This window comes from Pleurodeles waltl, chromosome 4_1 (assembly GCF_031143425.1).
Source record: "Pleurodeles waltl isolate 20211129_DDA chromosome 4_1, aPleWal1.hap1.20221129, whole genome shotgun sequence".
NCBI lineage: Eukaryota > Metazoa > Chordata > Amphibia > Caudata > Salamandridae > Pleurodeles > Pleurodeles waltl.
This window is the reverse complement of record NC_090442.1, coordinates 242643471-242657073: the sequence shown is the minus strand read 5'-3', so window position 1 is coordinate 242657073 and position 13603 is coordinate 242643471. Positions and strand designations below refer to the sequence as shown.

Below are 13603 nucleotides of genomic sequence, written 5' to 3'. Positions count from 1 at the left end.
GAACTCCACTAGCTGCCCATACAGAAATGCTGCCTACCTCAGTGACCTACTCCTCCAACCCTCCAGATACCTATGCTCCACTTCTTTTTGCTTTGCACAAATCCCCTGCATAAGCAGAAACATGACAGGAGTTGCGCCTTCTTCTTCAACTCTCTCCCTCTACATATCTGGACCACACATCCACTCCTTGACTTCTGCAAGAAGCTGAAGACCTAGATGTTCAGCAAGGAGCACCTGCAGACCTATGCTCCTGCTCTGGCACCTGGATACCCTCGCGTTGGATAAGTGCACCCTACAAATCTCCATAACATAACACCTACATTTCCGAGTTCTTTCCTTTACGAATTTCGCTCCTCTGTAACTTTTGGTCACCCTCATATACCACTTTCTTCTCTTCCTCCCTGTGCTCCTGTACACTGACGCCTGCTCGTTGACCTCACCCCTGTTATTATTGTATGTTCATTTGCTGACACAGTGCTGCAGCTTGAGGTAGGCTCCTACATTCCAATCAAACACTTTGACTGTTAAGTTTTCTTTTTTTATACGTTGTAACCCTTCCGTGGAGGTGTGCATGCATAGAAATGCACACCTTCTCTTTCCTTCGCATCACAAGTACATTGCAAAAAAAAAAAGGCGCTCCCCACAATTTTGATCTTTTCGCATGCAGCGCATTACTTTAAACAAGCTGTGAAAGGAAGAACATACTTCTTTTTGTTGTCTGAAACAATTAAATGCAAGGTTTCCTTTATGCTGCAAAAAAGGTGTGAAGTACGGATGCCTTGCAGGTTTGTTTCACAGTTCACGGGCCATCACTGTGTCAGAATGTGGAAACTACAGTGCCTGTTATGTTATGCAGATTTGTAGACCTCACTATCAGCTGGGACTGTATCCTGGCCTGGCCGTAAGGACCACAAATGCAGTAATTACTTGCCAAACTGGTGTCGGTTTTTACAACGAATTTCTTGCAATGCAACCAATTTCACGTTCACTGGCTAAACATGTCTTAAATAATAGACATGTGTTCTTCTTTACACCATATACATTTACTTCATCACACATTCAATTGCGTATTCTTTACATAACTTATTAAAAATAATACAAACAATAATTCATAATTTGTACTGTCTAACATGTAATAAACTCAACAAGTTATGCAAATAAAGACCGCACACAAAAACATTTAAGGCGAGGCCTACTGGCTTAGCGAATGCTTCTTCATCTTTTTAAAATAAGATAGTCCTACTTGACATTTTTGTTCTAACCCCTGCTCTTCCATAACCTCAAGTCTCTATAAAATGTACTTTGTTCTGTTGTAATGTAAAGTGCCCTCCCACTGTTGTGTTACGCAACAAATCATCATCACGATTTACAAAAACATTTCCTGTTCATTTAACAACAGTGCCACAAATCACAGAAGATGGTGGAATGAATGGGTTACTAGTGTTAACATTGAGGGGACTGTGCTCTTCCAAGTATTAAAAACAACATTGAATTTTAATTCCTTTTTAAAATAGGTTTGAGTGGTATGTAGAAGTTCCTGTTGAAACTATTAAAGTATATTTGTATTGAAAATAATCATCTTAAAATATTTGTTATTCTTGTTATACTTAGGCGTTAGCTGTGGACCAGAAAGATGCCTGGTCTGTGCACACGATTGCACATGTGTACGAAATGACAGCAGAAGTAAAGAGTGGTTTGAGGTTCATGGAGGCTACTGAAAAGAACTGGAAGGTTTGTACACACAGTATACTGAACACATCCTAGTGTACGCATAGTCACAGTTTACACAAGCGTTGAGCTAGAATGCTTTGCAAAAAACAGAGAGTCCATAAGTGACCCATTATTTTTATAAGAATGTACAAACTAGGTTTAACCAGCATTTCATTCGAAGTCCTCTGGTTAACTTGCACTTATTGTTTAGATGCCTATATATGCATAATTAAAGCACTTTCTCATTTCAAGTAAGGGACGTGAGACTTTAACGTTCGCTGAATCCATGTACTTTCGGTTTGTTTCACAAGAGGTAGGGAAAAAAGTTGAAACATTATTCCTATGTTTGTAGCAAGTTTCTTTTTATGAAATGTTAAAGAAATCCTGGAGTATACTTGGATAACTTCAGATGTTGCAGTTTTCGCATGGTGCATGTTTATTTTCCACTAGAAGGAAAATTGTGAATGTCTTAAAAAAAAAAAAAAAAAAAAAAAAAGTTAATTTTTTAAATTACTCTTTCCCCCCACAGTGGAATTCCTTTAGCCATATCTCTAGTAATCCCACCCTGGAAACATTTTTACTCCTGTTGTGAATGGTGTAAAGTAGTGAGAATTCCCGTAGTGGGGAAACTACTTACTCCTTTAAGATTCCGAGTGTTTATTTACTTTTGCAAGTGGGGCCTTTCTCGTACACTGGCAAACCAGCCCTTAAAAAAAAAAAAAATCATGAATGGAAATGTCACCATGCTCAATAATACATTTATTTGCATGTCTCATTTACGCGGACTAAACTCTGCCAAATACTGATTCTGTGTTAGGGATTTTTTATTTAAACATCTTTTCACATTGTTTTGAACTCTTTAGCTGCCGAGGATGACGAATCTGCTAGGGCGATTTTCTTAAATAGTAGTTGTCACTCGAACATGCAGCAGCTATTGGAAATTTTCGCAGTGCGATCAGATTCTGACCATTCTAAAACCCCAAATTAATTTGAGGCAAGACTGCCGATCAGTTTCAAAGATGGAACCTGACTTAATCTCACCATTCAGTAGATCGATGAGTGCAGCCCTTATTTGTGCATGCTTTTTATTTGCTTGATCGCTGTGGCTACCTTCATGTGCTTTATTACCACAGAATACTTATTATTGCCTATAACAATAGCTCCTTACAAGTTAAGGGGTGGGTGCCCTCCAGGAGTGCCTGGTGGAGGAAAGTATGCAGTGAAGTTTCAAAATGTCAGCCACTCAGCAGTTTGACAAGACTGCACGAATCTACCATTTCATCTCAAGATGGCTAATGGAGGAACTTACTGATAAAGATGTCGAACACGAATTTCCTTCTTGGTCAATTGAAAATCAGATTAATTTGAAACATATCTGTGAGGCATGTTATACTACTAAATTCTAGGTCTCTCTTGTTTTTTCTCTATAGGTATCTTGCAGCTAGGGTTACCCCCACAACTATTTTTCTGATGTGACTGATATTTCATGCCATGACGGGTAATAAAAATATCAGGAAAAACACTCAAATCTATTGCCCACTCCTCTTTGAAATGTCATTACTTTCCACGTGTTATGAAATTTTTGCACATGTATGTGTCCTTTAGGGCTGAGGTGCCTTAGGTAGAAGTATTTGACTATTCCTGATAAAATGTGCCCGCTCACTTTCCTTTTTAAGCCCAAATACATTATCTTAAGGCACTCTCTCCTTCATGGAGGGCGGCTACCAATTGCTTGTTAATAAACAATTTAAAATCTTATCCAGACATGTGGAAGTCCAAAAAGTAGGCCGCAAAAGCTTTTCTATGATCCTTAGGACAGATAGGACACTTGTGTTCATCAATGTGTATTCTGGCACTCTTTGTGGCCATGGAATTATAGAATCAGATGCATGGCCAGGTAATGCCGCACAGGGCTCACAAGTACTACATTTTATATGTCTCTCAAAAATGAAAGTATTATCTCTGGAAAATAATGTTTTTCATGGAACAATTCAAGGACATTTCACAAATTTCTGATATTTCTGACAAGTGAAGCTCCATATGAAAAGGAGAAAGAAAGGCAATTTATACAATAACTCAAGCTGTTAGTGATATGAAGAGGATACATTTTCACCAATTTGGCAGATATATTTTATTGTAATTGGATTTATAGAGCATTTGTTTACTACCCCTGGCGAGGCGTTGAAATGCTTTATGACGTGTAGTACACTACTCTAAAACCCAAGGTTACCGGTTAATCTACTGGTTATTGTTGGTTATTGCAATTAATCATGTGCTCCCAAGAAAAATTGGATGCATTTATTCCAGTTTTTTTTTTATATATTAATACCAAGTAGGTGTAGTCATTAGGGGGGGCTATGTGATTTAAGGTGGATGGTTCGTGAGATAGGCTGGTGGAGATTAGGAATGTTAGATCACAGGTATAAGGTTTTAAAAAGGAGACATTCTGATCTGCAGAGTTTTCATTAATAAGGATTGAGGCAGACAAGCATGGGATTGAGAGGAGGCTATTCTCAGAAATAGAAGGTATTCAAATTCAGGGAATGGAAGTCAAGAAGAGGGTCACTCTGAAGAAATGAGAGGAATCAAGCAGGAGTATGTCAAGGTAAATTTTTCATGCACGATTTAGGAGTATAATGGGAGAAGGCTTTCAGTTAGCAAACAATCGGAGAATGTAAACTGTGAAAAGAAACATAATTTTCCATAGTGCTCCATATCAGGGGCATACAGCTTAAACATATTATTTCGAGTGTACACACCATTTAAACAGTAAGAGCCCTAGCCTGTTGTGTCCCAAAACTAGGACAGTGCTTTTAAACGTAGTGTGGCGTATCCCAACCTTCGTATGTGTTACGAATGCTGCACAAGGGAAATTGGTGCAGAAAAAGAAATTATCTCACAAAAAATGAGGTATTTTGCACTGGCTGAGAGTGTCTTGCCAGTGCGCAATCAAATGTATCCCCTGCATTGTCATCTAATCCTGCTCAAGTATATGTTGTGCATGTATGTGTATGTGACTATTGTAGCATATGCTTTATATGTATAAGCAAAACAGAGAGATGAAGGTCTGTGTGTTCTAATTTGGACGCCCTGGGCCCGTTTTGGTGCACAAGTTGGGGATGATGTTGTTTTCCCAGATAGTGGAAGTGTATCAGGATTGAAGGAGGAAGGCAAATTAGACAGTGAAGGGATGGCAAAGGAAACAAAGCTTAAATACAAAATTTGATTAGGTCCTTCCTGTAGTGTTGCCACTTGGTAGATGGTGGAGGTGTAGGGGGTTGCAGTCTGTTGTTCAGAGTGAGACAGATTCTTTAGTTGAGACCAGCCTTTTCTCTTTTCCCTGATCACGGTCTTTGTGGCTGTCATAGCCAGATGTAGATAGTTCACACCTCTTTATGTCTTTATTGTGATTGCCCAGGTTGGAGACTATTCTGCTGTGAGGAGCATCACCTCAAGCAAAAGCTAGGTCTACAAAACTGCATAGAGAGGTACTTGAAAATGAAGGCACTCCAAACCAGCTCTCCTGCCAGTTCCTCTTGTCTTGATCCTTTTAAAATCCCTGTTTCTGCCACCCTTCAGAGCAACAACAAAATGATCTTCACTCCTGCTCTCCCAACCCTTCAATGTGTACAACCCATCCAGATTGTTGCACCTTGGCGTGGAGCGCACCTGGTGCATGCTGTGGCTTGGGTGTAGGGTTTGGCTGACCTTTAATGGTGCACTGCCACATCACCCACACATTGCCACATGCTGACCATGCTGTCCTGAGAAAGATTGTAAGTGTTAAAAGTTATAGCCAAAAGAAGCTTACTTGGTTCAAGCTGCACATGCAGCCATGTTATCAACAATTATGGCAGATTTGGAATTTAAAAAAAATATTAAAAATCAGCTAAACCTATTTTAAAAAAAGACAACTTAGGTGCTCTTCGGCTGCATTGCTGATTCCACTAGATGACAATGAGTAAACATTTGACTGTACTCATTGTAAGCCATTCCATAGACAGAATGATTACAGAAGGAAACAAAAGGTATCTTTCATCTGTTGAAAGGCTGCAACTAAACACAAAACATTTTCTTACTGAAGTTGCAGGAGGGCTGCATTCAGTGCATAATGTGGGGGGTGGGGACTTGTGGTTGGGGTGTGTTTTCAGTGCATGATTTGCAGGCTCCCTGTCATGTGCATCTGTGGGGGGAGGGAAAACTGCAAATGAGGGAGGATTAACCCTATGCAAGAGGGACCTCCTAGAGGCCTGCAGCTCTCACCCAAGTGTCTGACTGGGTCTGGAAAAGGCATTCAGAAATTGGGACCTGGGTGGGCCGCTGACAATCACCTAAAACAAGGCAAGGGTCACTCCCATTGGGGGGCAATTTTATTTTAGGCCATTTCTGTCCCCCTTGGGGGCAGATCGGCCTATTTTCTTTTTTTTTTAGGTCAATCTGCCCCCAGGTGGAGCGGAAACCACTAGACACCAGGGAATTTTTTTTTTGTGCCAATTTCACACAAGGGAAGTAAACCCTTAAGCAAGGGGTGCTCCCCTGAGGAGGGGGCAAATCTATTTTAGACCATTTCCGCCCCCCCCCCCCCAAAAAAATGCAGATCAGCGTATTTTAATTAAGCCGATCTGCCCCCAGTGGGGGCAGAAACCACAAGGCACCAGAGATTGTTTTCTTTTTTTTAACTTTTTTTTACAGATGGGGAGCGACCCTTTAGGCAAGGGGAATGCTGGATAGAAGGAAATTTGTGGCTCCTCTCAGATTCCAGAACTTTCTATCACTGAAATGTGAGGGGGAAAAATTGCCACATTTTGATTTTTGCAAAGGAATCTGGGTAACATAACCTGGTAAGAGCCCCACAAGTCACCCCATTCTGAATTCCCCTAGGTGTCTAGTTTTAAAAAAATTATAGGTTTGCTAGGTTTCCCTATGTGCTGGTTGAGCTAGAGGCCAAAATCCACAGCTAGGCACTTTGCAAAAAACAGGTCCGTTTTCTTTGGGAAAATGCGGTGTGTCCACGTTGTGTTATGGGGCATTTCCTGACACAGGCACTAGGCCTACCCACACAAGCGAAGTACTATTTTTTCAGGAGAGTTGGGGGAATGCTGAGTGAAAGGAAATTTGTGACTCCTTTCAGATTCCAGAACTTTCTATCACCGAAATGTGAGGGAAAATTTTGAGGTTTGCAAAGGATTCTGGGTAACCAAAACAGGTGAGTGCCCCACAAGTCACACCATCCTGGATTCCCCCAGGTGTCTAGTTTTCATAAATGCACAGGTTTAGTAGGTTTCCCTAGGTGGCAGGTGAGCTAGAGGCCAAAATCCACAGCTACGCAGTTACCAAAAACACATAAGATTTCAATGTAAAAATGTTATTTGTCCATGTTGGTCTACCCACCCAAGTGAGGTACCATTTTTATCGAAATACTTTGGGGAACACAGAATAGCAGAAGTGTTATTGCCCCTTGTCTTTCTCTACATTTTTTCCTTCCAAATGTAAGACAGTGTGTAAAAAATAAAAAAAAGGGATCTATTTGAGAAATTACCTGTTATTCACCTGCTAGTATGGGGACCCCGGAATTCAGAGATGTGCAAATATCCACTGCTTCTCAACACCTTATCTTGTGCCCATTTTGGAAATACAAAGGTTTCCTTGATACCTATTTTCACTGTTTATATTTCACCAAATGAAATGCCGTATACCCAATATGCAATGAAAACCCATTGCAAGGTGCAGCTCCTTTATTGGCTCTGGATACCTAGGGTTCTTGATGAACCTACAAGCCCTATATATCCCCGCAACGGTATATGACTTTCAAAAATCTGTCATAGCTGGAAAATGTTCTAGAAGAAAACGTGGACAGAAATGTCTCTTTTTAAACAATTTTAAACAATTTCTTTTTTTACCTCAATTTTAATATTTTTTTATTTTAGCTGTTACGTTCTGTAGGAAAACCTTGAAGGACCTACACAAATGACCCCTTGCTGAATTCAGAATTTTGTCTACCTTTCAGGAATGTTTAGCTGTCCAGGATCCAGCAATTGTTTCACACCTATTTCTTGCACTAACTGGAAGGAGGCTGAAAGTACAAAAAATAGTAAAACTGTGGTATGTCCCAGTAAAATGCCAAAATTGTGTTGAAAAATATGGTTTTCTGATTCACGTCTGCCTGTCCCTGAAAGCTGGGAAGATGGTGATTTTAGCACCACAAACCCTTTGTTGCTGCCATTTTCAGGGGAAAAACCACAAGCTGTCTTCTGCAGCCCTTTCCCCCCCCCTTTTTTTTTTTTTTTAAATGAAATTCTCACTGTATTTTAGCTAATTTCTTGGTCTCCTCCAAGGGAACCCACAAACTCTGTGTACCTCTAGAATCCCTAGGATGTTGAGAAAACAAGGATGCAAATTTGGTGTGGGTAGTTTGTGGATAAAATGTTATGAGGGCCTAAGCACAAACTCCCCCAAATGGCCAAAAAAGGCCTGCCACCTGAGGGGGAAAAAGCCTGGTAGCGAAGGGGTTAATGTTGCTGTTTGCTCATGGAAACAGAGCAACACTTGTAATGCTATATTAGTTTTAATTCTAGAAGATAAACTGAAACTATACCAGGGTTTGCTATGTTCTGTGTTATTTCTCACGTTGCCTGTTACCCTCCCATCCATGTAAAACACTGGTTTTGTGCTTTATAAAAGTGTGTTAACATATTCAACATATTTTGGCTTTCTCATCGGATGCACCTGAGTGGGAGGACATTATGGATGTATAGAATGTTATATATCTGAGTTTTCATTGCAAATTATTCCATTGTAGCCAAGTGTAACAGCTCCGGCATGTAAAATCTTTAGGAATTATGTTATATAGAGCAGCTATATTCATGTGAATATTCAAAAGAATCTCAATTTGTTTTTTATTTTTATTGAACACTCTTAGGCCATCTGACTAATGGTGTTAGGATGCAAATACTAGTTGGTCATATTGTGAAGCAATATACTTAAATTAATGTATACAGTCTGTAGAAAAGATCTCCAGAAAACAAAATCTGGTGTATGCTATAAATGATCTCCCAGGGCAAAAATAAAACTAATATTCCATTCAGCTGTAAAAGGCACTTGAAAGTCAATTTGCAAAAAAGAAAAGCATGCAAATCTGTTTGGTGAAAGATCAAATTTAAATTCAGGCCATTTAAATGGGGACCTTTTTTGGCCTAAATCCCTCTCATTTGGGGAAGGCTTTCCCGTTCCTAATACTTGTGGTAGACATGCTTGAAACATTAGTTTCTAAGGTTACTAAACTGTCCGATTAAACATGGGGTCGTAAGTAGACATGCTCCATGTGTTTCTAACTCGGAAGGCATCTAGTATTGATTGAGCTCTTACATGTTCTGTAGTGAGCTATAAATGTAACCTTGTTAGGGTATGACTGTTTTAAATGTTGTTAGGTTGTCCACTTCTTTCTGGGCATCCATATGTCTGGTAATGTACTAACATCAAAATGTGAAGGTTGAGTCACCTGTTGTGTGAAATGATCTTCACTCTAGTGGTAATATTTTGCAATACTTCATGTATGTTAATGGTTGGGCAATTGCCGCCACACTACATTCAGGCCTCCAGGTACTTGGGGAATACCCAGTGAGAAGTGCTGAGCAGTCATATCATTCTAGGCAAGGAAACAAGAGTTCTCTGTCCATATACTGTGCATATAGCGCAGAAAAGAAAAGCTATCCTTGTGATTTCTAAAAGGAGGTCTTATAAGCAAAACCTCTCTAATAAAAGATATTCCTCAGTGTCCAATTTATTCATTTGAATAAGAATCATATTCTGAAACTGATATAACATGTGGCGTTTGTCCATAGCGTGTATGCAGTTCCCATTTAAAATGTGTGTTAATACAATCACATTGATCATGAAAGTAGTATGCACTAATAATTGTATTTTGATTAACGTCATTAATATTATTGTATTGTGTTTAAATATGCAACTTGATACATCACTACAATAATTAGAAGATTCTTTTCTCATATATCAATAGTTGCCTCTAACAAACTAGCGCAAGTTTCATAGATTCAACCTCAATACAGACCTCCCATTCCAATAGCACATCACCAGGAAGGCTGTGTACTAAGTCTTTTCTCTCCTTAAGAAAACAAAATGCTTTCTCTGAGAAACTGATTTCAGAAGAACATTACAGGCTTGGTCCTTCCATATTTGGATAAAGACAGCTCTGGGCCTGATTTATAGTTTGGCGGAGGGGGTTACTCCATCACAAACATGATGCATATCCCGTCTGCCGTATTACAGTTCCATTATAGCCAATGGAACTTGTGATACGGCGGGTAAAATATCCGTCACATTTGTGACTGAGTAACCCCTCTGCCAAACTCTAAATCAGGCCCTCTGCGTTCAGTGGCCTTCCAGACACCACTATGTCACCCTTGAAAGGCACCCTAGAAACTCTGGCCTGTGTTATGAAGAGGCTGATGAAGTTTGGCTACATTTCACCAATAATGACTTAACTACACTGGCGCCTCCTTCAGGCTCAGATCATCATCAAGACCAGCTGACTCCAGTGAAAGGCCATCAGAAGTAACACCCTATTATACTAACCACCTCTGGGGAACACTGTTGCCTCTGGAGCCAGGACATCACCAGAACCAAGACCAAAAAATGCAAGAAAATAATAGAAGACATGCCTTCTATATGTTTACATCCAGGATCTGGAACAGCTTCCACACTGACATCAGAACTGTTCCAATACTGTTGCAATTTTAGGTGAAATAGAAGGCTCATCTCTTCTAACACACTAATAATTACCTTTTGCATACTTTGCATAACAATGATATTCTCATCTATGCTGTCACCCAGGCTCAGTGCCCTGTTGCTTCACAGCTAGGGCAACGCTATACAATGACGAGTACATAAATATATTGCTATTTCCCAATAGATTGCCTAGTAGCAAATAATATGTCTGTTTGTTTTGCAGTATTTGATTATTAAGATTTCATGGGGGTGGACAAGATACAAAGGACAGGAAAATGCAACAAATCCAATGAAAACCACATTAAGTGATCTTTATTCAAACAAAACAACAATATCCCCTGCAGGGTGGGGTGAGGGAGAGACAAGGAGAGTAATGGTAGGGGAAGGGAGTAGGTAGGGGTCAGTGAAGGTGGTGATAGCAAAGCTTAGTAAGTGAGAAAGTACAAGCCCCTAATTGTGTGGAGCTGGATTGGGACAGGCACATGCCCCCAGGGCCCATCTACTGTATGTGCGAGAGATCAGCTGGATTAGACAATTCAAAGTGTAGGTTCCCCCTAGTGGGGCAAGGGCGGATCAGGTGGCCATATTTTTGAGTATCATGAAGTGTCCACAGATGTCTTTGAAGAAGTCTAGTCTATCGTTAAGTTTATAAGTAGTCTGTTAATGAGTGTTAGTGGAGCGTTGTTTCCAGTAATAGCATGTCCCTTAATGTGAGTTTGTAAAGTTGCAGAGTTTTTTCCCAGCTACCAGTTTGGCTATAGTAATCTGCAACCTTGTTTTTGGGATACATGGAACATGTATCACATTGCTACTGGCTAATCCTATGGTTTGAGGAAAGCCACTAAGTGTCGGAGAAGTGTTATGGCTTAGGATGTTTTGGGAGGGGGGGAATTGTGAGTGAGGACAAGAATAAGGTATTTGGTTTATTCAGTATTGAAGAGGTTCTTTTAGCACTTCAATTTGAGAATGCATGTAGCCACCTGTGCTTTGGTAGAAGGCATAGAGAGTTTCAAATACTTGCAATGCACTTGTTTCTGGGGTAGAAGTAAGTGTTGCGGATATGACTGATCTTTGGAAGTGGGTAGACAAAGTTGTAGAAGACCATACAAAAACAAGTTTGATACCTGTATCTGAATGTGATCCAGGTGGTATGGGATGGTCGTCATCAGATTTGAAACATCCCTGTTTTAGTTGCCTACAACTGAACACCAAGAGGATTGTATTCCAAGGGAAAGAGAAATGTGATACTTCAGTGATATTTGGGCAGTAGTTTTCTGTTCTGCGGTGTGGAAATCTGTGCTTTTATGAAGCAACGCCAGGGGCAACTTTCCCGAAGCATCAAATTTCAAGATTGTTCTGACACACATTTGCAGATTTTAAGGGTGATCTTTGTATGGATTCTAAATACTACTTCATTCAAATAGTTTCTTATCTTATTTCTCACCAAGAGATACATTTGTTATTGGCACAATTATATTTATAAATAAGCAAAGCAATGTTTCTGAACTTAAGGGCATTATTTTTAACATTTAATCATTTCATTTCAGGAGTGTGACATGCTTGCCTGCCATAATTATTGGCACTACGCCTTGTATTTTATCGAGAAGGTAAGGAAGACAACATTTGTAGTCTTTTTTTTTTTGTTTGAGACTACTACAATGGTGGTATCCTATGGAATTTTCTCTTAAACTCCTTACTTATTGCTGAAATGTTGTCGGCGCTGACACCGTTGTATAGTACACTGCAGCTTTTCATGGAGTGCATAAGGCAACAAGGCTGGGCAGGACGTTTAGGGCCTTATTTGGAGTTTGGCAAAGTGGACCATCCATCTTAAAGTGGTGGATGTCCCATCACCTTATTTATCACGGCATTGACATCAGTGCAATCCATAATACAGTGTATGGGACATCTGCCACTTTCTGGTGTTTGTCCCTAATCTGTCTAACTTTAAATTCATCAAGGAAAAGTATTATCTTTTAAAGGTGCCTATAATAAGCTATGCTAGAGCTAGCATGTTTGCCCTCCCTTTTCAAACTGCCAAGACATGCACTCCACTTCTGTCCTATATTAGGTCTGACGTTAGCCGAGACCTTTTGGTTTTACTAAAGTAATATGTGCAGTAAACTTACTTAAAGGGGTTCTCAGCCACCTCTCCTTGCCCATCGGTCTGTTGTTTCATTCCCATTTTGCTTTCTCCCACTCCAGTATACAGCATAGGACTATTGGTCAGCCCATTTAAGCCTCTTGTTATTGTCACTTCGAGTGACTGAATTTTGCTGTTTCACATGGTAAACATCCACACACAGAGTTCCCTTTAGTGCCAGTGTTGCTTGTTGTAATAGTAGGATGCATTTGAAGTGAGTATAAGGTACATTCCAGCTTTAGCCGTTCCTCTCTCCTCCCTGTGTTGTTGTGAATTCCTTATTTCCCATCTATATTTTATTAGGCATTTTGTGATATAACATGTGGGCATCACACATTGACCACACAATTGTTACATCATCCTTTTAAATTCCTTTTGAAGTAGATTGCTGCTATTTCATTGAGTTCCTGGCCTCTTTTTCACCTATGATTCTCTGATCGACTTTGCCCATGAAGAAAGCTAAACTTCATGGTGTTTAATTTGCAGCACACTTATAACCCTTTTTTAAGTATTAGAGGGATGTGGGATGTAATTTGAGTTTTACTATCCGATATTTTATACTGTGAACCCTTTTCTTCTTCTTTCCATCTTCATTTTCTTTTTCCTTTCATTTGTTCCTTTTTTCTTTCCTTTTTGCCATCTTTTTTCTTTCTTTTTTGCCTTCTTTTGTTCCTTCTTTCCTTCTTTTTACCTTTTCTTTTTTCTTTTCTTCATTCTTTTCTTTTTTCTTTTTTCTGTTCCCTTTTTCTTCCTTTCTTTTTACCTTCTTTTGCCTTGTTTCTTTGTATTGCTTTCTTTTTTCCTTTACTTTTCTTGTTTTCCTTGTTTCTTTTATCCTTTTTTCTTTTTCTTCTTTCTTTCTCTTTTGCGTTTGATTTGTTCCCTCTTTCTTTTTAATGCACTTATCTTTTCTTTCTTCCTTCTCTTCTCCCTTTCTTTATGTATTTTTTTCATTATTTCCTTTTTTGCCTTTGTTCTTTTCTTCCTTGCTATCCTTTTTTGCAT

At 39.5% G+C, this 13603-nt stretch overlaps 1 protein-coding gene across 1 annotated transcript in view; it reads left to right on the top strand.

Annotated features, from left to right (window-relative positions):
* Positions 1 to 13603, top strand: part of TTC38 (tetratricopeptide repeat domain 38) — a 309404-nt gene that overhangs the window by 149355 nt on the left and 146446 nt on the right. Inside the window, exons 7-8 of the mRNA XM_069228235.1 lie at positions 1612 to 1731; positions 12003 to 12062. Of these exons, the coding sequence (XP_069084336.1) occupies positions 1612 to 1731; positions 12003 to 12062 (180 nt within the window). The remainder of the gene's footprint in view (positions 1 to 1611; positions 1732 to 12002; positions 12063 to 13603) is intronic.